This window comes from Rutidosis leptorrhynchoides, chromosome 8 (assembly GCF_046630445.1).
Source record: "Rutidosis leptorrhynchoides isolate AG116_Rl617_1_P2 chromosome 8, CSIRO_AGI_Rlap_v1, whole genome shotgun sequence".
Classification (NCBI taxonomy): Eukaryota; Viridiplantae; Streptophyta; class Magnoliopsida; order Asterales; family Asteraceae; genus Rutidosis; species Rutidosis leptorrhynchoides.
In genome coordinates this window covers 255,699,435-255,722,552 of record NC_092340.1, presented here as the reverse complement: position 1 = coordinate 255,722,552, position 23,118 = coordinate 255,699,435, and the positions used below count along the sequence as shown (strand labels likewise).

The 23,118-nt window shown below is 31.0% G+C and overlaps 2 protein-coding genes across 2 annotated transcripts; one reads left to right on the top strand and one right to left on the bottom strand.

Annotated features, from left to right (window-relative positions):
- Nucleotides 1–12,202: 12,202 nt before the first annotated feature.
- On the top strand, nucleotides 12,203–17,955 carry LOC139861509 (U-box domain-containing protein 44-like). The gene is made up of 5 exons (XM_071849921.1): nucleotides 12,203–12,334; nucleotides 13,481–14,828; nucleotides 15,205–15,508; nucleotides 15,579–16,066; nucleotides 16,851–17,955. Exons 2-5 carry the CDS (start codon nucleotides 13,617–13,619, stop codon nucleotides 17,847–17,849), a joined length of 3,003 nt encoding a protein of 1,000 aa, XP_071706022.1. The 5' UTR covers nucleotides 12,203–12,334; nucleotides 13,481–13,616; the 3' UTR covers nucleotides 17,850–17,955.
- Nucleotides 17,956–20,049: 2,094 nt separating this feature from the next.
- LOC139863004 (calcium-binding protein KIC-like) lies at nucleotides 20,050–20,598 on the bottom strand. The gene has a single exon (XM_071851656.1). It carries the CDS (start codon nucleotides 20,518–20,520, stop codon nucleotides 20,152–20,154), a length of 369 nt encoding a protein of 122 aa, XP_071707757.1. The 5' UTR covers nucleotides 20,521–20,598; the 3' UTR covers nucleotides 20,050–20,151.
- Between the last annotated feature and the right edge of the window lie 2,520 nt (nucleotides 20,599–23,118).

Below are 23,118 nucleotides of genomic sequence, written 5' to 3'. Positions count from 1 at the left end.
AGCGAATGAACAAGATTCGAAATATGGGATAGTATGTAATCGTGACAAGATACTCTAGAAATGAGAGAGAAAATGGTTTCTCGAACAGGTTCGCCGGTAAGTGCTTCAAGTTCATCGCCAAGAGAGCAATTTGGTGGATGAAAAGGATCTTTGAGGTGATACGATTTTCGAATATAGAATGATATCCTAACTTCATAGAATACCTATATATATATAGTACTAAAGATTCCGTAGACTACAGAGGAATTTACGGTATATGTCAGCAAGTCTACAGATGCGCTAAGATATGAATTGTTGTCTATATACTATCGATGCACTAAATGCAGTAAGACGTGTCTAGACTAAAGAATGATAAGCAGGAAATTCCCTAAGGATGATAAGCAGATAGTTTCCGACTAGAAATGATAAGCAAAACTTTTTGACAGGCAGACACGGTCAAAGTCCAGACTCACTAATGTATCCTAACAACTACCAGTTTAGACACACTAATGCAAGGCCTGGTTCGCTAAGACCAACGCTCTGATACCAACTGAAAGGTCCGCGACTAATCCTCCCGGACGACGTCGTCAACAGTTGGTTCCATTGCGATGATCGACTCCAAGTAATGTCCTTATCATGAGTAAATGCACAGCGGAAGACTTAACTCATACCTGAGAATAACATGCTTTAAAATGTCAACATAAAGTTGGTGAGATATATAGGTTTGATGCTAGCAGCGTTATAACAATGGACCACAAGATTTCATATATAAACATTTTAATAAAAATATTCTAAGTGGTTGAGCACTTGGTAACCATACTTAACATTTAATCACGTCGCATATTCCCTTTATTATGAAATCTTACTACACCGTACCAAGTGTAGTCACAAAACGAAGTACTGTGCAACCGTTGAATACTGGTCGTCCAGTCCGGTTGGGGTTGTCAGGCCCGATAGATCTATCAACAGGATTCGCGTTTACAATACCGCTGTAAATAACAGTTACCAAGCTACAGGGAAGTATGCCAGTGGTACAACTCAACGTAGAATATATTTTTCAGTTACTTGTGTCCATAACGTAAAACATAAAATACATGTATTCTCATCCCGAAATACTTAGAGTTTTAAAAGTGGAACTATATACTCACCTAATGTATTTTGTAGTAAAAATACATATAACACCATTGGTAATTTATAAGGTTGGCCTTTGATTCACGAACCTATATCATTCGTATATCTATTAATACATATAATCGTAACTGAACAAATATATATATTTATTTAGTTATATCATTTTTATATATTTTCATGTATTCATATTTATATATATATTTTAAATAAAAATAATAATTTTTGTTAAGTTATAATTGTTAAATATATATATATATATATCATTTATTTGAAAAGATAATTATTATAATAATACAAAATATGATAATCATTATAATACTGATAATATTAATAATAATACTTACAATAATAATAATAATAATAATAATAATAATAATAATAATAACAATAATTATAAATATGATATTATTACTAATATTAATGATAAATATAATAAGTCGTATTATGGTAGTATTAATAAAAATAATAATACTTAATATTAATATTTAGTGATAACAATAATAATAATACTAATTATACTAATAATCATACTCTAATTTTAGTAATAATAATATCAAAAATTTTATTAATCAATTTAATATTAATGCTAATAATAGTAACCGAAATAATAATACTAAAAATAATACTTATATACTTAATAATTTTAATAATGTTTTTAATATTTAAAAAAAAATCTAAGTATGATATTAGTAATAATGAAAGTTATAATACTAACAATAACAATATTAATAATCATAATAATAATAATATTAATAATAATAATAATAAAAATAAATAAATGAATAAATAAATAAATAAAAACTACCTTTGAAAGGCTCCTTAAAACAAAATGACCCAAGCTGGGTTTGAACCCGAGACCTCCCGGTTACATCAAAACACCAAAGACCACTCTACCGTTTATGTTTTAGTGAATTAAACAGACACCCATTTTATTAAACCCGTACCCCGCCTGTTTCTATCTCTTCTTCTCCATTTCACTTCTTCGACCAGGGTACTCAGGTCACAATTAAAACAACGATTGGCAATTAAAAATAGATTTAAAATTCGTTTACAAATGACCTGAGATGTATGTTTGTTCAATTAAAAGAAATATGTAACAAAACCTCTGTTGTTGCTGTTTGCGAAGAGAAAAAAAAAATTAAGAATTCAAACCTTAATTTCGAATTCAAGGCTGTATTGGACGAAAGTTATAACACGAATTGTTTTGATAATCACCATTGGAAACTTCGTGGACCCTTAATTTCAACAGAAACATTGAAACGAAATCGAATTTCATGAATAACGAATCTGTTGACTTGTTAAATTTAAACTTTAATTCCCAAAATTGTACTTTGATAAAACGAATGAAGATTCAAGGTTTTGCAGATAGTTTAAGTGAAGGAACATCAACAAGATTGCATTATTACAATTTTAAAAATCGTTTGAAATCGAATTATGGCAAAGAAGTAGTAGCGAACAGGGGTACCGGGTGTGTTTCCCTCTTTTCTGTTTTTAATCCTCAATTACAAGTGTTGATAGCTGTTTATAAGATGGAAAAAAACGAATCTTTGCTGTAGTTGTTTGAGGTGATCGATTTGTTTGTATAGGGAAATTTGGTTTCAACTGGTACGTATTATCTGATGTCCATATATAACATAAATTGACTCTTTAACAGTTAATATCCAACAATTTTTGTATTTATCTGAAATAAAAATATAAATTGCTGATCTCCAACAGATCCTACACGTTTTTATTTATTTATATCCAGTATAAGATTCTTAATATAATTAAATAATACTAATGCAGTTTATAATATAAAAACTAATGATAATTAAAATAGAATTAGTAATAATAATATTAAGAAACAAAATAATACTAATAGTAAAAATGATATCAATTTTAATGGTATCTAATAATATTAATAATATAAATAACAAATATAATGATATTTATTAATAATAAGGTTAATAAAAATATTAATAATAACCTTAGTAATTAATAATGGTAGTAACAATAGTAATGATAATAATAACAATAGTTTTGTTAATAGTAGTAATAATATTACTAATTATAATAATACTAATATTATTCATGATAAAAATATTAATAACTATATTTTAACTTGTAGTTACATATATCAATAATACAATTTAGATAATATTTACTAATTATATATTGTATGATAACATTTATATAATACATATACACTTATATATATACATATTTATTTGCAAACAATCGTTCGTGAATCGCCGGTATAGTCAAATGGGTAATTGATTACATAGACATAGATTTCAAACTTTCTAGACTCAACATTAAGGTTTTTGCTTATCGTGTCGGAAACATATAGAGTTTAAGGTTTAAATTTGATCGGAAATTTCCGGGTCGTTACAATAATTCCTTTATTTCATATTTAATTTCCTTTATTTCATATTTAATTGCACTTTTAATTATCAAACGTTTATTTATTGTCATTTTAATTATCGTACTTTTTAATTATCGCAATTTCATTTATCGCACTTTTATTTATCGCAATTTCATTATCGTTATTTACTTTACGCTTAAAATTAAGTTATATTTATTTTTAATATTTTACATTAGGTTTTAACTGCGACTAAAGTTTTAAAATCGACAAACCGGTCATTAAACGGTAAAAATCCCCTTTTATAATAATAATACTACTTATATATATATATATATATATATATATATATATATATATATATATACACACACATATATATATACATATATATATATATACAAATATAGTTTTAAAAATATAGCGTTAAACTTGGCGAGTTCCCTGTGGACGAACCGGACTTACTAAAAACTACACTACTATACGATTAGGTACACTGCCTATAAGTGTTGTAGCAAGGTTTAGGTATACCCACTCTATAAATAAATAAATAACTTGTGTAAAATTGTATCGTATTTAATAGTATTTTCTTGTAAAAATATAACTATTTTGTATACACCTCTACGCACATCAACTATTATCATTATCATTTTTAGTTATTATAAGTAGTACCATTAAGTATTATTGTTAATATTATCATTAGTATTTAGATTGTTATTATTATTATTATTATTATTATTATTATTATTATAGTACAATTATGATTATGATTATTAATAAGTATTATACGTTTATGAACTAAATTTGGAAATTATGGAAACCATTATGATCTTGAATAAGATAAGTATTTAGATAAATATAAGATTTATATTGATTAGGATATAACTATGATCATGCATATTGTAAACAAAATAGCTATACATATGTAAGTATAGATATAACACCGTTAAGTTCTTAAGATGGTAATAAGTATTATTATTAATAATATTATTATTATGAACACAACTAATATTTTATTATTATTATCATTTTTTTAAAATTATTAATTTATTATCATTAAAACTAACATTATTTATATTAACAAGTAATATCTAGGTCAGTTATTAAAGTAATATCTATATCTATATTATATCTATTCTATATTATATATAATAACAAAGTTGATTTTAGCTAATCAACATTCAAAAAATTTTAATGGAATAAAAAGGACCATTAGATCAAATCTCAACTTTCAATATTGGTTATGGATTTACTTGATCACTCAACATTTGTCTCTCTCCTCCATTTTATTTATTTGTTGACTAAACTACCCTCTAAACAACCGTGCCTAATGAAAGGGGTTTAGGTTAAACTTCAAAAAAAAAGGCAACACTTTTTCAATTTCACTAGAGAAGCGGGAGGCGATAGCTTCAGAGATACCTTTGAACCTAGCCACATCTTTGTGTATTCAAAAGATGCAATTAGGGTTCGCACAAATTGTTAAGTACCGAAGCAATCAAGCATATGCAATTAAGGTTCGCAAAATCAAAAGGTTATAGTTGAATCTTTATCTTCTTCACGATTTGTTCAATTGTTTAATGTTATCAACACTTTCGTTTATTAATTCTGAATGTTCAGCAATCGACGCTGTTCAAAGAATTTATATATAATCAATTTTATTAGTTTGTAATTGCAAACTAATTTGCGATCGATTTCGATTAATTAGTAGAACATGGTTACGGGTAATGTATAATTGTCGTGTTTTGATCCTTTTAGGGGTCTTTAGTGTTGTTCGTAGTTTACAACATCGATATCAGGTATGTCGATTTTGTCGTCTTTACATTTTATCTTAAATTGAAATAAGGTCTCATACGATTGATTCATATAACGATATCGATTTAATTTGACTATTATAATTTTTATCTAATTATTTTTGCTCAAATATTTGGTATTGGGGTTTTTTGATTGTTCAATTACATATTTTTGCTCAAATATCTTTATGTGCAAGACTAACCCAAAACAGAGTGTTAAGAACCTAATGAAATATGAGTCCAGAATTAGCTGTTTTTTTTTTTTTTTTTTTTTTAAGTTTTGAGCTTATAACAAAGTTGAACTAGCTTTTAGTTTCGAATGGATTATGGGTTTAAGATCGACATCCGGTACTTTATCGAAATAAAGATGTTTGTAATATGGTTTCTGATTATGATGTAGGTATCGTAATTTCTGCTTAAATCTATTTTGCTTATTTGCACAGGTTATCCTTCATACTTCAAACCAAGTATATCTGGCAGTAAGTAAATTAAGGGAGCCTTGTGAATACATATGAATACCAATCAGTTTTGTAATGATGATGACTGTGGTACCATTTTTGAAGGGGAGTCCATAATGAGTGGAGGTTGCAATTTTGACCCAATGAAAGTTAAGATTACGTTTTATTTCTAATGGGTAAAATGGGTTAAAAAATCTAAAATGAAAATGGGTCAAATGGGTCGAAAACGTATTTTTAGGCATAACTCTTGCTTGATCCCGTCGTTATGAAAGTTAGATTATTATTGATTTTTTTATGTCTAACACTTTGAACTTGTCTTGGTCTTGCTATAACTTGTTTCGTGTTCCCTACGTGCCTTTTGTTTATTTATGAGAATAAGTAGGGATCGTGGTTCTGTTTTTGTCATAAACTTGACAATACTTTTGGTACAACATTAAGTTACCTTAGAGTATGAAACTTTACATGTAATTTTCTCTTTTAAATATAGACTTATAGTAACACTAATAATGTAAACCCCTCTGTAGGCAAGCCTTATGCAAAATATTGTCTATTTCACTTGAGGATATAAAGAAGTACCATCTACACATGCACATTGATCAAGAGTGGACAAATCCATTTGTTGGGATCAAACCCGCATACATATCACTTTCAAGATCGATCCCCATCACATTAAGAACCACATAACCATGTATAAGTCAATAATAAATCGACAAAGCATAAAAGTAAAACGCGCACAACATTTTTTACGTGGAAAACCTCTCAAGAGAGAGTAAAAACCACGGGACCAGCGGCCACTTAAATTCCACTATATACGAACAATATTACAAGAATGAATGCTCGTTACAACACTCTTGAATATTATCACGTATCTCTCAACACCTCTCACAAATGGTAGATTACAATAACGGAATTCGCTCCCATTGTTATTGAATTACCGAGACAACCTCACGGGACGGAGTGGAACGACTCTCATAAGCTCTCTATTTTACTTCCTACCTCCTCCACTTTTCTCTACATACTACTACATATATTTATACTAAAACTCCACCAAGTTTCCCTCCAAAATTCACCCAACAAAACTCCCTCCAAAATAATTCCCACCAAAACTTTCCACCAAAATATTCCCTCTCAAAAATTACTCCCACCAAATACTCTTTTACAATATTTAAACATTTTGAATCAATAAATATAACACATCCTCCCTTGATTCAAATTCTTTAAATCCCGATCTCGAACGTGGATTATTGATCTTCATCTTGTTGCCTCCGACTTTATCTCAACCGGAACACGTCACCAAACAATCTCATTGTTAGGAAGACTTTCGACACAAGGAACTCTCCATGATCAACTCTCCACCTAGCCTCTTCATCTTTTAACCTCTCTTCAACAACACCTTCATTTCGTACGATTTCAGCAACAACTTCAGACACATGTATCTCCTAAAGTACTCTTCTGATCATCAAAAAAATATGTCACAGCATAAATCAAAGTGTTCTGAACCCGCTGTCAAAAAATCACAATGATTCAACAGCTAACGAATCTGCAGCACCCGTTTCTTTCCAACTGCGCTGAAATGACGAATTTTTTTTCTGCAGCACACTTCAGATAATAATATCTCTTGAACGACAGCCTAATCAAAGATCCCAATGGTCAGATCACGTATCTACCTCTTATGAACCTACAGTCCAAATTTCACACCGATCCAACGGTTAACGAACCCGTACCATCAATTCTATTATCGCTGCGCAGAATATGACGAACCGAACATTTTTTTCTTCTTCACAAATTGACTTCCTCCCGGTTATGCGATTCTTCTCCATGAACCCCGCTCTGATACTAGTTTGTTAGGATCGAACCCGCATACATATCACTTTCAAGATCGATCCCCATCACATTAAGAACCACATAACCATGTATAAGTCAATAATAAATCGACAAAGCATAAAAGTAAAACGCACACAACATTTTTTACGTGGAAAACCTCTCAAGAGAGAGTAAAAACCACGGGACCAGCGGCCAATTAAATTCCACTATATACGAACAATATTACAAGAATGAACGCTCGTTACAACACTCTTGAATATTATCACGTATCTCTCAACACCTCTCACAAACGATAGATTACAATAACGGAATTCGCTCCCATTGTTATTGAATTACCGAGACAACCTCACGGGACGGAGTGGAACGACTCTCATAAGCTCTCTATTTTACTTCCTACCTCCTCCACTTTTCTCTACATACTACTACATATATTTATACTAAAACTCCACCAAGTTTCCCTCCAAAATTCACCCTACACCATTATATTCCCAGGGTCATCGAGGTATTTTTTAAATTCGCTTCGAATAATTTAGAGAGTACTAGGTGTGCCAATTTGACATATTTTGTATTAAGTCAATGGATTTCGTATCTTTGACTTTTTAATAGGTTAAAAGGAAATGGAAACTGGTCAAAGGGCATCCAATTATTATTTAAATTTACATAATGCCCTAAACACTTCTCATTTCAAAAGACTAAACTTTGTGTCTAATAAGGTATTGTTTGTAAAAAATGAAGCTACATGCAATTTTTTTTCTTCATATTGTGTCAATAGGAAAAGCTCGGAGTGTACGTTGAACCATTTTACCATGGAATGCGGTATACTTCATTTGGTCACCATTTTACCAAATTGGAAAAGGTGGAGAAGGTGACAAAATAATAACCCATTAACTTGTAAATCTATATGGTTCTAAATTATTTGTTACTTGAAATGCTTCATATTTTACAATTGTTACCTTTGTAAGAGGGTTCTTACTTATGTTAGTCGCTTTATTAGTAGTTTCTTTGTTCAATTTATGATAGATTAACTCGGTAATGTGTAGGTTGTGGACAAACTGTAATTGTATATTAAAGATGATGACATGGTAAGAAGTTGCTATTCTTGGCCTTAAAAGATTATATTTTTAGATGTATGGGATGCTATTAATAACCATCTTATACAATGTATTATGTTTAAAGGACATTTTTAAGTTGAGGTGATCTCTTTAGCATGTATTCCATCTAATAGCCAAAGTATGTTTTGGAATTTATGATTTGGTTATTAAGTTGTTGATGGATATTAGTTGACCGTGTTTCAGGTATACAGACCCTCCTACCAAGATTACCCTTTGTGACCCTTACCCAATGTGTTATCAGAAAACTAGCTCTAATTTTACCCTAAAAAGTTGATGTTTTTATTTTATATGTTTCAGAGTACATTTGCTTTTGTATCAAACTCTTTCTAAGGGTGCGTTTGATAAAACTGAATGATTTAGTGCTGAATAGTTCATAATCTGAATGGTTCAGAGTCTCTAAATAAATTTAGTTCTGAATGACAATAAGCTGTTTGATAATCATTTTGAATTAACATTATGAATCAATTAAATCAACTTGTTATCGTTTAACATTAACAAAAACTTAAATATACTTATTTGATAAGTGTTCTGAATACGATTTAAGAAGAATATTACATAAAACTTAGCCTCTTAATGGTTAAGAGAGTGTTTTGACTATGAATGGTTCAACACTGAATACTGAATCATTCAGCATCATATCTCATTCAGAGGTCAGAAACAAATGCACTGAATGCTGAATGGTTCATCATTCAGTGTTGAATCATTTCATTAAGAGGTAAATAAACGCACCCTAACACTGGTTAGTTTAACTGAGTGGAGATAGTTGATTTTTGTTGTGATGCAAATGATTTCAGTTGTCTTCTAAAGAAACTATTTGAATGATAGATGAGTTTTAAATGTAACTTTGTTTGTAATTAGATGTTTTTTTTTTCCAGTCGTGAGACAGTCAAGTACTCAAGTTACTTCTTTTACTTAATGATTTTTACTAACATTTACAATTATTAATAGTACAAACTAAATCATTATAAACTAATCACATGATCACAGTCTTATATATACAATAGAATGGTTTCGTACGCCTATAAAAAGACTATACACTAACAAGAACCTTAAAAAGAATCTATATAACTTTAAACATTATATCAAATTATTAAAATACAAAGAATTACATAAAACTTCATACTAATAAATTTTGTTAATATTAATATTAAATTACTAAAATACATGAATTACATGATATCGTAAACTAATCATTTAATTACAAATCAATGTTAGTAGGCTTGACAAGTTTCATTACATCAATTAAATCAATTACAAAAGTTTTATGTAAAATCCCGCGAAGTCGCGGGTTATAAGCTAGTTGATTATGAAAATAAAGGTTTTAATGACATTAATAAGGTTATAAGCAAAGATTATATATATATATATATATATATATATATATATATATATATATATATATATATATATATATATATATATATATATATATATATATATATATATATATATATATATATGTGTGTGTGTGTGTGTGTGTGTGTGTGTGTGTGTGTATTATATATATATAAATGTATTTAATACACATAACTTAACTATATTAACAATTATATACATAAAATGAATATATATAAATAATGAAACCTATAAATTATTAAATATATAAATTACATCACTAATAATAATATATTTACTTGATTACGACTATATGTATTAATGAATATATAAATGATATAGGTTCGTGAATCCGAGGCCAACCCTGCATTGTTCCATATCGTCGTATGAATATTTTTACTACAAAATATTGGATAGTGAGTTCATTTGATTCCCTTTTACTCTTTACATTTTTGGGATTGAGAATACATGCGCTGTTTTTACAACTGCTTTATTAAATGCTTTTGAAATATATTTTTGAACTGCGAATACATGAAATGCTTTTATAAATGTTTGAGAAATAGACACAAGTACTTAAAAACATTCTACGATTGAGTTACGAGTACACCGGATATCACCCCTTTATAGTCTGGTAATCTAAGAATTAGGGAACCGAGCCCCTAATTGACGCGAATCCTAAAGATAGATCTATGGGCACTCACAAGCCCCAGTCAGAGAATTTGAACTGCTTTAGTACTTCGAAATAGGTATACAACCGCCAGATTTAAAAGATATGATCTGTTTGTGAGGTGTACACAACCATCATATTTAAAATAGTGGCCTGTTTTGTATGTTTTTGCATGACCGTGCGGAATGCCGGTATGTGGGGGATATTCTATATGCATCTTGTTAAGGTCGATTACCAGGTGTTTATATATCGTATGAATGATTTTCCAGCAGTGAGCAGACCTGCACAGATTGTTTTCGAAATATGAGTATCTTGTGGTCTATTATATTATTGAAAATGATTATTTTCGATAAACTAATGAACTCACCAACCTTTTGGTTGACACTTGAAAGCATGTTTATTCTCAGGTACGAAAGAAATCTTCCGCTGTGCATTTGCTCATTTTAAAGATATTACTTGGAGTCATTCATGATATATTTCAAAAGATGTTGCATTCGAGTCGTTGAGTTATCAAGATTATTATTAAGTCAATTAGAGTTAGATGAATTATGTAGTGGTATGCATGCCATCAACTTTCGATGTAATAAAAGTTTGTCTTTTAAAAACGAATGCAATGTTTGTAAAATGTATCATATAGAGGTCAAATACCTCGCAATGAAATCAACTATTGTGAATCGTTTATAATCGGTATGAACGGGTCCTTTCATTTCGAGCCGTTGCAACGCGTGTTGTGACGATTTAGTGACTAGCCCGTCACGTCTCGAAGAAAACCGTCTAATATGACGGTCAACGGTCAAAATTCGGGGCAAAGTTGAAAAAATATCAGGTCAAAGTCTCTTAAAATTCGGAAAAGCTAGAAAGTCGGAAATCGGTCAAATTTGTCGTATTTTAGTTTGAATTTTCTGTATTATATTAACGGTAATAGCGATTATGGGTACAAATTAGTCAATTAAAGTTTTTGTCTTTAAAATTGTACACATATATACATTTATATACTTATATATTTAAAAGTCAACTTTGGTTAACGTCAATCTCGACCCCCGTCTCGACCCCGTTTCGAACGTCTCGACCTTTTTAGGACCCGACCGTCTCGACCCCGTCTCACGTCTTTTGCAACCTTGATAATTAGTACCCCTTTAATCCTATACTTTTTTTTATTATTTTTTTTTGGTGTTTCAAATTTATAATCGATTTTCATAAATAGATAAAAATAATAAAATAGAAATTCTTTTATGTCATTAATTTATACATAAAAAATGAATAAAAAATAAGAATTAAACTAGAAAGTAAATAATAAATACTTTTGACTATTATTTTTTCTTAAATACGAAAAAACCCATCTTGTGATTCTCACATGATTAACTTAACTAGGTAACACTAACGAATGTTAAATCTTTAGACCATTCGTGTATAATGTTTAAAACTTCAAATCAATCGATTCAAACTTTAAGTCTAATTTTGATTTTTATACAAAGTTTGGGGATGAAATGAAATTTAACCATGAAATTTTCTCATGCATTTACATACTGTTGACATAGTCAATCTAGTAACTGTTGACCACTGATAATTCCTACAAAATTTTCTCTCTCTATCATAAATGATAAATTCCCCAAAAAATGGCGTCAAATTGAAACACACCAAAATATGATCATCTAGATTGCAAGAAACTTCATGTTGAATGCTACTAAATCTATAAGGTCAGCTAATTTTTATATATATTTTTTTTATATTCTTTTATTTGATTATTTGATTTGATTTCTGCTGTTGACTCCCCCAAGTCTTGGTCTTCCCTTGTTTCCTTATAGATTGATTAATTGTTGTTTATAATCAAAATGTAAACAGTATCATTTACATTAAATTAAGCTCATTTGATTCCAATTTGGTTCCTAGCTTAATTCGACAAGTTTTCGTGTAAGCTGAGTATTATTAGGTCATTGTTTGCAATTAGCTATAGAAATATTTAAGATTTTCAAGAGTCATTAGACTGCAAAATGCCAGATTCTTATCATGTTTTGTACAGTATACCTTTTTTTTTTTTTTTTTTTTTTTTTTTTTGGAAATATGCTTGTAGTATATAATCACTTTTTTAAGTTTGCTGAATATAATGATAGATATAGATATAGATATTTAGATTTTAGATTAGATATAATTAATAAACAAAAAGAACAAAAAAGCACTCTAAAACAATGGAATGTATTAAGTGATACAATCTATTAAAAGTACGGTTCGGCATCCCATTTAGGTATTTCACTGTACCTGAATATCAGTTGTTTAGGTGAAAATGATGATACAAATTTGAAAAGTCTTTTTGAATTTTGTCAACATTATTAGAAATAAAAGAAATGCATAACTATAAAAGGTTATGTCAATTGCCATGTCAACATGCTTACATGGTCAACCGAGATTACCAAATTACCCGAATGGAGTAAACAAATGTGATAGTATTTAGGTACAATATGGAGCCCGGTAGTAAAATGGGCAATGAGGTAAGTCTATAAATATGTGACAATGTTTTTTTGGTATACCTGGGTTTCCGACCCGTTTTGCGAGCCGACTAATGAGATAAGTCTAAAAATACGATTTGATATTTTACCGAATTACACTGGAAAGAACCTACCTCTTAGATATATGCCATCTTGGAGATACAAATGCATGTCGAAATCATGCATATATTGTGTAACATTTTTAAGTTTTATATCATCATACACTTAAAGTGGAAGCTAAAGAAAACTTAAAATAAGGGGACTTATAAGTTGGAGTAATAATTTTGAGCAAAGAGATCGATTAAACAAATGACTCGTTATTATAACAGCTAAAATACTGACTGATATTTTGTTTCTCAGGTGATTTTCGTTAAGTTGAACGGATGACCACATGAGAGTATTAAGGCATAAGACCAAGTGAACGCGTTATACTGATGAATCTATCGATCCCAAATATACCTTATTGGTAACTTTCATCTATGATAATAAATTTTTAATGGATTTAATGGCAACTGCTGAGCTCATCTCTCAGACTATAGAATTATTTACTGAAGTGACCATTGAATCAACAAATGTCTTTATCGGGAAAGAAAATTTTGCAGAACTTGCGTCGTATTTGGAAAGAATTGTTCCTCTGTTAAAGGAACTAAATACGAAAGAGATTAGTGATACCGAGAACACTTTTGTTCAGATCTTGAATAAACAAGTCAAAGCTGCTAAACTACTGTTGACCGAATGCAGCCAAAAGAACAGAGTCTATCTCTTATTAAATTGTCGGTTAATCACAAAACGGATAGCGGAAATTACTAGAGAAATTAGTCGCGCGTTAAAGATGATTAATTTTTCTCAGTTGGGAATTTCGGTAAACGTGATGGAAGAAATTGGTCAACTTTGTGAAAACATGCAATCTGTAGAGTTCAAAACAGCTATAGCGGATGAATTGATTTTAGAAAAAATAGAATCAGGGATACACGAACGGAACGTAGATCGCTCGTATGCCAATAAATTGTTACTTTCGATTGCACAGGCGCTGGGAATATCGACTGAACGATCTTCATTAAAGAAGGAGTTTGAAGATTTTAAAAGAGAAATTGAAAACGCGCAACTTAGGAAAGATCAAGCTGAAGCGATTCAAATGGATCAAATAATCGCTTTATTGGAATGTTCAGATGCGACTTATTCTACAGAGGAAAAAGAACGAAAGTATTTGACTAAACGAACGTCATTAGGGAGTCAACCATTGGAGCCTCTCCAATCATTTTACTGCCCGATCACTCGAGAAGTTATGGTGGACCCCGTTGAAACATCTTCTGGTCAGACATTTGAAAGATCTGCTATCGAAAAATGGTTGGATGATGGGAGTAACTTGTGTCCGTTAACTATGATTCCGTTAGACAATTTAGTTTTGAGGCCTAATAGAACTCTTAGGCAATCAATCGATGAATGGAAAGATAGGAATACGATGATTACAATTGCTTTAATGAAATCGAAACTTTCAAGCCCGTTATCGGAAAATGAGGAAGAAGTGTTATCGTGTTTGGAACAACTTCAAAACTTATGTGAAGAAAGAGACGTTCATCGTGAATGGATGGTGCTTGAGAATTACATTCCTACCCTCGCGGAACTTCTTGGTAATAAAAACCGAGAGATAAGGACTCGTGCCCTTGTCATACTTTGTATTTTGGCGAAAGACAGTGATGATGCAAAGGTACTTATATTTTCTTTTTTTAAGATGTTATTGTCTCAAGATTTGCGGACCATGTTTATAGACTCCGTAAGCTGAATAATGAAGATTGTTTGTTTTTATGTTTGCAAAATAACTTAAACCTTAAACCTGTTTGCATCATTAAGAAGCATATTTCTAAGTATGCGAGTTTGCAGACTGAATAAGACATTATTTTATCTTATGTCTTCATAAAAACAAACACTGTGCGCAGAAAAAACCTCTACATGCGCGCAATCATAAGACATAATAAGATCTGCAAATTGAAAACAAACACCACCTTATACTTCTATATTATAACGTTGTTGCTTTGTATCTTTGTAGTTTATCTATTAATTCTCATAGTCAAAGTTTATTTTAGGATAGGATTACAAAGGTGAATGGCGTGATAGAATTGATTGTTCGCTCACTTGGGCGTCGAATTGCTGAAGGAAAGTCGGCCGTTGAATTGCTATTGGAATTGTCGCGCAACGAGACATTAAGAAATCGCATTGGGATGGCTCAAGGATGCATACTACTTTTAGTAACCATGTCCAACAGTGATGACAATCGAGCCGCCAGCTGTGCACACGAGCTATTGGACTATCTTTCATTCTCCATTCAAAATGTCATCCAGATGGCGAAAGCAAATTACTTTACACATCTGCTGCAACGACTATCTTCAGGTTCGTTCTACAACAATAATACTAATTCACTACTTAATTTTTTTACCCTAAACGACGGTTTTTATCGCAGGCTCAGATGAGGTGAAGATGAATATGGTGACGACATTGGCAGAAATGGAATTAACAGATCACAACAAGTCATTATTATTCGAAGATGGTGCGTTGACTTCACTACTTGACTTGGTCTTTAACGGAAACACTAGGATGAAAGAACGAGCGGCTAAAGCACTTTGTAATCTCTCAAGCTTACCAAAAAACAGCATACAAATGATAAAACAAGGTTCGGTCAGCCCGTTGGTTAATCTTCTATACAGTCACACGTCATCCCACTGTTTACAGGATGAGGTGGCAGCAATAATCATGCACGTTTCGTTTTCAACAATGTCACAAAATTCAACCGAAACGCCCGTTTCGTTATTTGAATCTGCTGGAGACATTGATGGACTTTTTGCTTTTATTGGTTGTACGAGACCCTCAGTGCAAGAATGTTTACTTCGTTCTTTTTACGCCATGTGTCATTCTCCGTTAGCTTCTACCGTAAAACAAAAGCTGAGACAGGTAACAATTACATCCCTATGTTTCACTTTCGATTGATGGGCTCAGTGCTCAAGTGATACGGAGTAATAAACTTATTTTAGCCACATCATAGAAAAGAAAAAAACTATTAAGCTGGCCTCTAAAAGCCACGTCATCAAAATGTCAATATAGGTTATCGATATTAGATTCCACGTCGTGATAGTTGCCCATTACCATGTCTGATTAATGGAGTGTTCGTTATTTGGTTTCAAAACAGATTAACCTGAAAACGAAAAGAAACCAAACCGAATTTGAATTCGGTTTCAGTTAGGTTTTCAAATTTGAATTCGGTTTTACTTTTCTGAATGGTTTAACCAAAAACCGAATTCAAAACCGTATTCAACCATTAATATATAAAATTATTATTCTATATAGACCAAAAGCAGATTTTAAAATTAACAGCCGAATTTAAAAATCGATTTGTTATTATTATTTTGGTTAATTATGTTTTTTCAGGTTTAACCGAAACCGAACAGAACTCGAATTCGGTTTTAGGGATGTTTTTGTTTTTGAATTTGAATTTGCTTTCGGTTTTCAGTTTTACCTTCAAAATTTTTAAAAGCGAACAAACCGAACTGAGGAAACTGAAAACCGAACTGATGAATACCCCTTTCAGATTATCTTAGATCATAAGATTTCAATAATTTTTCTGGCTAAAAGAAGTTGGTTACCTGAAATAAATGTAAATGAATCTGGTTATCTTATTATGTACTTAACCCTTTGATTTATTTTGAGTTTTCTTATCTTTAATGTAATACTTTTTCAGAATCCAGAAAATGAACAAGCGTTGATACTTTTGTGCGACAATGATGACCCAAAAGTACGAGCAAATGCAATTAAATTGTTCTGTTGTTTAACAGAAGATAGTGAAGACAAAGAGATTATAAATCGCATGGGTCAGCAATCGATTAACATTCTAATAAAAGTGATAAAGTTATCGAGTGATACAGACGAGATTACATCTGCTATGGGTGTCATTTCAAATCTCACTCAGTCGAGTCAACTCACCGAGTCACTTTTAAGTGCAGGTGGACTACCCGTTATATCCACCTGTCTACGTAACGAAATGAGAAACGGGACTCACAAAAAACAGCTAATAGAAAACGTCGTTGGTTCACTTTGTCATTTCACCATTCCCGAAAACCGGGATTCGCAAAAAAATGTAGCTGACGAAGGTGTCATTCCGTTATTAGTCCAGTTGTTAGAGCTAGGAACGAGTTTGACCAAACGAAAAGCGTCAATTTCACTTGGTCAACTTTCTAAATCTTCGTCTGAGTTGACTCGGTCGATTCCTAAAGGGGGTATATTCAGGTGCTTCTCGCCTCAAATTGAATCTGCGTGTCCTGTTCATCAAGGAATCTGTTTTGTCGAAACGTCTTTTTGCTTGGTGGAAGCTGACGCGGTATCACCGTTAGTCAAACTTTTGGGTGATCCTGATTTTAACGTTTGTGAAGCTTCGTTAGATGCGTTGTTGACTTTGACCGAAGATGAAAGACTACAATACGGATGTAAAGTGCTTGCGGAAGCTAATGCGATACATCCGATAATAAAGTTACTTAACTGTAATTCTTTGAGTTTGCAGGAAAAGGTACTGAATGCATTGGGTCGAATTTTTCGGTTGTTGGATTATAAGCAAAAGTACGGAAGTTTGGCTCAGATGTCGTTAGTCGAGTTGACTCAGAGGGGAAATAACAGAACAAAATCTTTGGCTGCTGGTATACTTGCTCAGTTAAACATTCTTCATGATCAATCATCTTATTTCTAGAATATTCTAGATTATATAAATGCAGGGCGGTCGGAAAGCATTTGAAGTTGAAAACCGATTAGTTGATATGTTTATCGCGCGTATTGTGATCAGCGGGTAGATTATCTTCTTATCTTACTGGTAGTATATGATTTACACATAAATTTGGGAATTAGGTCAATGAAATTCTTGTCATTGATTTGTAAACAGCTTCTGCATTCTTGTATATGTATTTTTATGACATATATAGATACCTTGTACTTTATAGTTTATATAATGGTATTTTTTTGAATAAAAGTTATGTATTTTTTCCAGTTTATTTTATGTGAGATTTGTACAAAAATTTTCTTAGATGTTTTATGTGTCGGAAGTTGAACATTAACGAACTAATGAGAATCGCCGTGACTTAGTTTCTGCTGACATGTCAAGCAATTTGTAAGAAATCTAATGCCCATGTCATTAGCATTAGAATTAGCATTAGCATTCGAGCTTCAAATGTCAAGCTCGTTTAAGCTTGCGAGTCTAAACGAGCTTTCATATAGATGCATATAATATTTTATATTAATTATTATATATTATCATTTTATAGATATAGAGGGATAGATATTGAGAAGTCGTAGGAAATATAATCAAAATCCCATTTCAAAAGCCAGTTACATATCTCGTCGATTCCTTTCCCCACTTACGAATATATATAAATTATAAATTATACTCGTAATTAATTAATAATGCTCTATTCCCAGAAAGATCTGCAGGCGGCCATATCTACCACTGAAATTCTTTGTTTCCAAACATTTGATTTAATTTAACTTAATCGTAAAATAAAATAGACACTATCACACTAATTCTCAAATGATGATTCTCCTCTTCACTCCAAACCTTCATATTCATTCTCATTTTCAAACACATAGCATACTTCTAATTTCTACAAGGTTCAACCCTGCATGTTCCAATCTACCATTTCTTTTGTTATTATGTTTAACAGTTAGTTTACTTTACTAAACAATAAAATCCTTTTCAAATTAGTCATGTATGTTTTGAAACAATCGATTCAGCTTGTCAAGCTACAAGAATCGGTTACTCATCAACTCAATCATCAGAAGTTTGTAAAAATCACTCACTTATCGAGCTTATAACGAGCCGAGCTCGAGCTTTTAACATATATCACGAGCCGAGCTCGAGCTTAAAAAGATAGGCTCGATTCGAGCCGAGCTCGAGCTCGAGCTTTTCTGAAAATAAACGAGCCGAGCTCGAACACAGTCAAGCTCGAGCTCGGCTCAGCTCGTTATTTAGCATTTATTTAACTGCTAAGTATATAATTTCCCTGTTATAAAACGAAAGTAATGTAGCTTAGATTGTGTGAATGTGATGTTGTTATTACCTATGGACTAGATTAGAATTTAAGCATTAGCTATGAATTTTTTTATCTTTTCCTCTCACTCATGCTGACATCAATATGATGTCAGTAATTTTTTCTCCACATTTTTTTAGTTTTTTTTTTTCATCACTCTTTTTATTTAATTATTAAATGTTTTCAAAATAAAAAATACCAAATTTTTCTAAAAAAAAACTTTTTTTACACTTCCTTTAATTATTTTGTTTATAAAAAGACTTACCTTTTTTTTTTACTTTTTTTTTTATTTTAAAGATTGTCTATCTTTTCTAAAATACTTATTTTGTATTTGTTTTTTCCTTTAATTGTTTGTTACTTTTATCCTAAACATTTCATTGGTTAGTTATAAAACAATAAAATTGAAAAGATCTGAAAAAGACTTTCAAGGACAATTGAAACAGTAACCAACTTTTACAATTAGTATGTAGTGATAATTATACGGAATATTTACATAAATGCTATCAAGTTACTTCTTGAAATAAGGTTATTAAAAATAATTACATGTTATATTCATTTAGAGTAATGTTGTTTATTAACATTTGTACAAGTTATGTATATCGCAGTTAGGAAATATTAAAGTAATCTTTAATGTTTAGCTATAACAATTTTTCGCAGCAACGCGCAGTCTCGTTAGTATTAAACATACTTTCTAGGTTGTATGACTGATTTCAATTCATGACCAACACTCAAGTAAAACAGATATATAATAATTTTAAATGTTCATTTGTGAGTGTAACCATACATTATTGAGTTAGTTAGATGTCATATTGTGTAGCTCCAAGAAAGCTGGACCAAATTCATACCACTCATAATAAACATACCAAGATATCATAATAATAATACAGTAGTTTATTATCATCATCAATTAATTATTTAACAAATTAAAGTTAATGATATGAACAATTTATTCTTCAACATAAAATATGTGATTTAATTCTCTTCATGTGATGAAGTAGTAGCTGATTTCATTATCTCATCTTCAATGGCTTTCTCCAACCACATCTCAGCATTTTGCATCATTTCAGGACTAAGTCTCACCATAAGTATACAAAATTCGGTTTCGTTCAAGAAACCGTCTCCATCAAGGTCTCCTTCTTTAACCATACCTTGTGCATCTTCTTTGCTCATATTTTCCATTCCAAGAATTCTTGAATTCTTTCTTAAACTTTCGGGCGTGATCAGCCCGAGGTTTTCATCTGCTAGCAACCGAAAACCACCACATAGCTCGTCCATGAAGGTGGTTAGCTCTAGTTTCTCCGCCATCACCGGAAGCAAGTCTTGGTATCTTCTTTCTTCCATTTGTTTGTTTGTTTATGTTGTTTTTAATTATTTTGTGGTGGGTTGAAGTTGGAATAATAATGCAGACTTTATATAGCAATGGAAATGTGCATAAAATGACAACTTGTAATTAATAGGTTGAGATTTTAGTTCTACTAGTAATTATTTTTTTTTTATTGTTATTTGAACTATAAACATTTAATAGATAGATTACCATAATGTTACAATGTAATTATTTTGATAAAACTTATAACAGTTTTAACAAAGCATACTATATTCAATGTACATAACCTCAAATTATCGTTTTTTAAACCAAATTAAACATTATATTTATTTGTTCCTTTTTATTTCTTAACTTAATGCAGATAACTATAACTATAAGTTGAGATGAAATAATAATAATAATAATACTGTAATAAACTTAATTAGTCATAAATACTATAAAGAAATATAAATACTATTTTTGGTTTGTGGGAAGCTTCATGGGAAGCTAAGGTTTGGAAACATTCACCACAAGATATAATCTTCCATTATTGTCTTCTTTTATCTTCATCTTCCATGAAACTTCGTTCCAAAAGAGTTTCGTTACTAACGCCCAATCATACTCATAGACTTTGTACGCATCTGCATATATATTTGCCCATAGTAGTAATTATAATATAACATAAATGTAATTTGATATGGGCATGTCCTCTTTTTTAACGAATCTAATTCTTAGTTTTAATTTCTAATTGACATTACTTATTATATACTTTAATCTATCTACACCTAATTACCTATTATACTCTTAATTATTCTTACAATAATAATAAAGGTTCAACTTTCTAAATTAATTCAGTGGTATAATTGTGAATTTATGAGACAAAAGTGTACATGAATCAAAAAAAGGTACGTGAGAATCACCCCCCTTCTATGTATGATCCTAAACGTGACATAGGAGTTTTATTGATTTTTATTTTCACATTTATAAGTACATATTAATTAATATTATTATTAGTTTATTATTAATAATACTACATCCATATCATCATAAATGTCCACTATTAATTTTTCGAAGTCTTTTTTTGCAACTATATATATTTTATTTGTATAATATTTGATGAAAACTATATGAATGAAATGAATTTTAAATTATTTTTTATTAATATAATTTTCATCAAATATTATATAACACAAAAATATTTACAGTTAAACTTGATAAAGAAAAACTTTTAAAATCAATAGTGCACACTTATGGGACAGAGGAAGTATTAACTATGTCAAAATTTGATATGACGATCTTAGTCGTGAATTTTTTTTAATTGCGTTTTTACACGATTGGTTTGCACTCGATCGCTCAGAATTTGTGAGAAACCGTTGAGATCGAGAATCATTCAAAAATTTATTGAGAACTCGCTTTCGTAATCGTAACCTGGCTTCGAGTGAAATCGTGTTTGCATTGAGGGAATGCAAGTGCGTGCGAACATAAAGCATGTTGTTCCTATGCCTTGGCTTCACTCAAAACTTCTTGCGAATGTGAGTTCTCCCAATTTCTTTGTGAATTTCAGGAATATTTACATTCCCACGAACTCATATATAAAATGGGAGAACAAGCATTCACACAAAGCTCTGAGTGAAAAGCCGCCCCGTCATAGCAGGCGGGTTACTTCCTCTATCATCGGGGAGCTCTTGGCGAGGAGACCTTAGGATAAGTTGCTAAAACAAACGGGGGCGAGTGTAACAATATCGTTTGGGCCTAGTGACAAATTACCTTTTTTACCTTTATTTAATATTAAGTGGTTATTATTAGTGAATTATTAACTATGTGTTTATAAATTATTGATTGTTTGTTGTTTGTGAAAAAGGTTGAAGTACATATTTATAATTTGAATTGAACCTCGTAATGCACTAATGCTGCCTAACGAGGGTGTTGTGTTTTATATAAGGGGTGAATACCCGTGTAAGATGAGGAGTATGGTTTCCTCACTCTGTAGAAACCCTATTTTGTTACATATACTTTGCTTGCACTTCAATTATTAATTTTAGTAACTTTTTATACAAGAACCCTAGTTCACCTTTTTCTCTCTAAGTCCATTAACATTAACGTGTGATTTCTAGCTACTCGAATTCGTGCGTGTGAGCTATGTAATTTCATTACCAAGAGACTAGATAACATGTGGATTTGAATGATTCTTGTTTAAGGATTTTGTTAAAAGTTTAGTAAAATGATGAACCATGACTTAATTCTTGATATGTGTTATTTATGCTTGTTTGAGGGTAGAAATAGTCTATATGCATGTTATATGGTATTCATGAACCACCAAGTCCACCAAAACAAGTTGAGATCGAGATTTAGGTACTAAAACTCGTATACAACAAGCTGCTGCTGTTCTTCAGCTTCCACGTGAGTGACATGTCACTCGTGCGGATGAGCCCTGGTAAAGCACGATTGAGACCTCAACCGTGCGAATGAGATCGCAATCGCATGAGTGAAAACTTTACCTATATGAGATATCTGACTCGCACGAGTGAGTTCACTCGTAGGAATCAAGTGGTAAACCATACGAATGAAAGCTTAACCGTACGATCAAACTATTAATTATAATTTTGTACGAGATTGTCACTAGTATGAACCAAAAG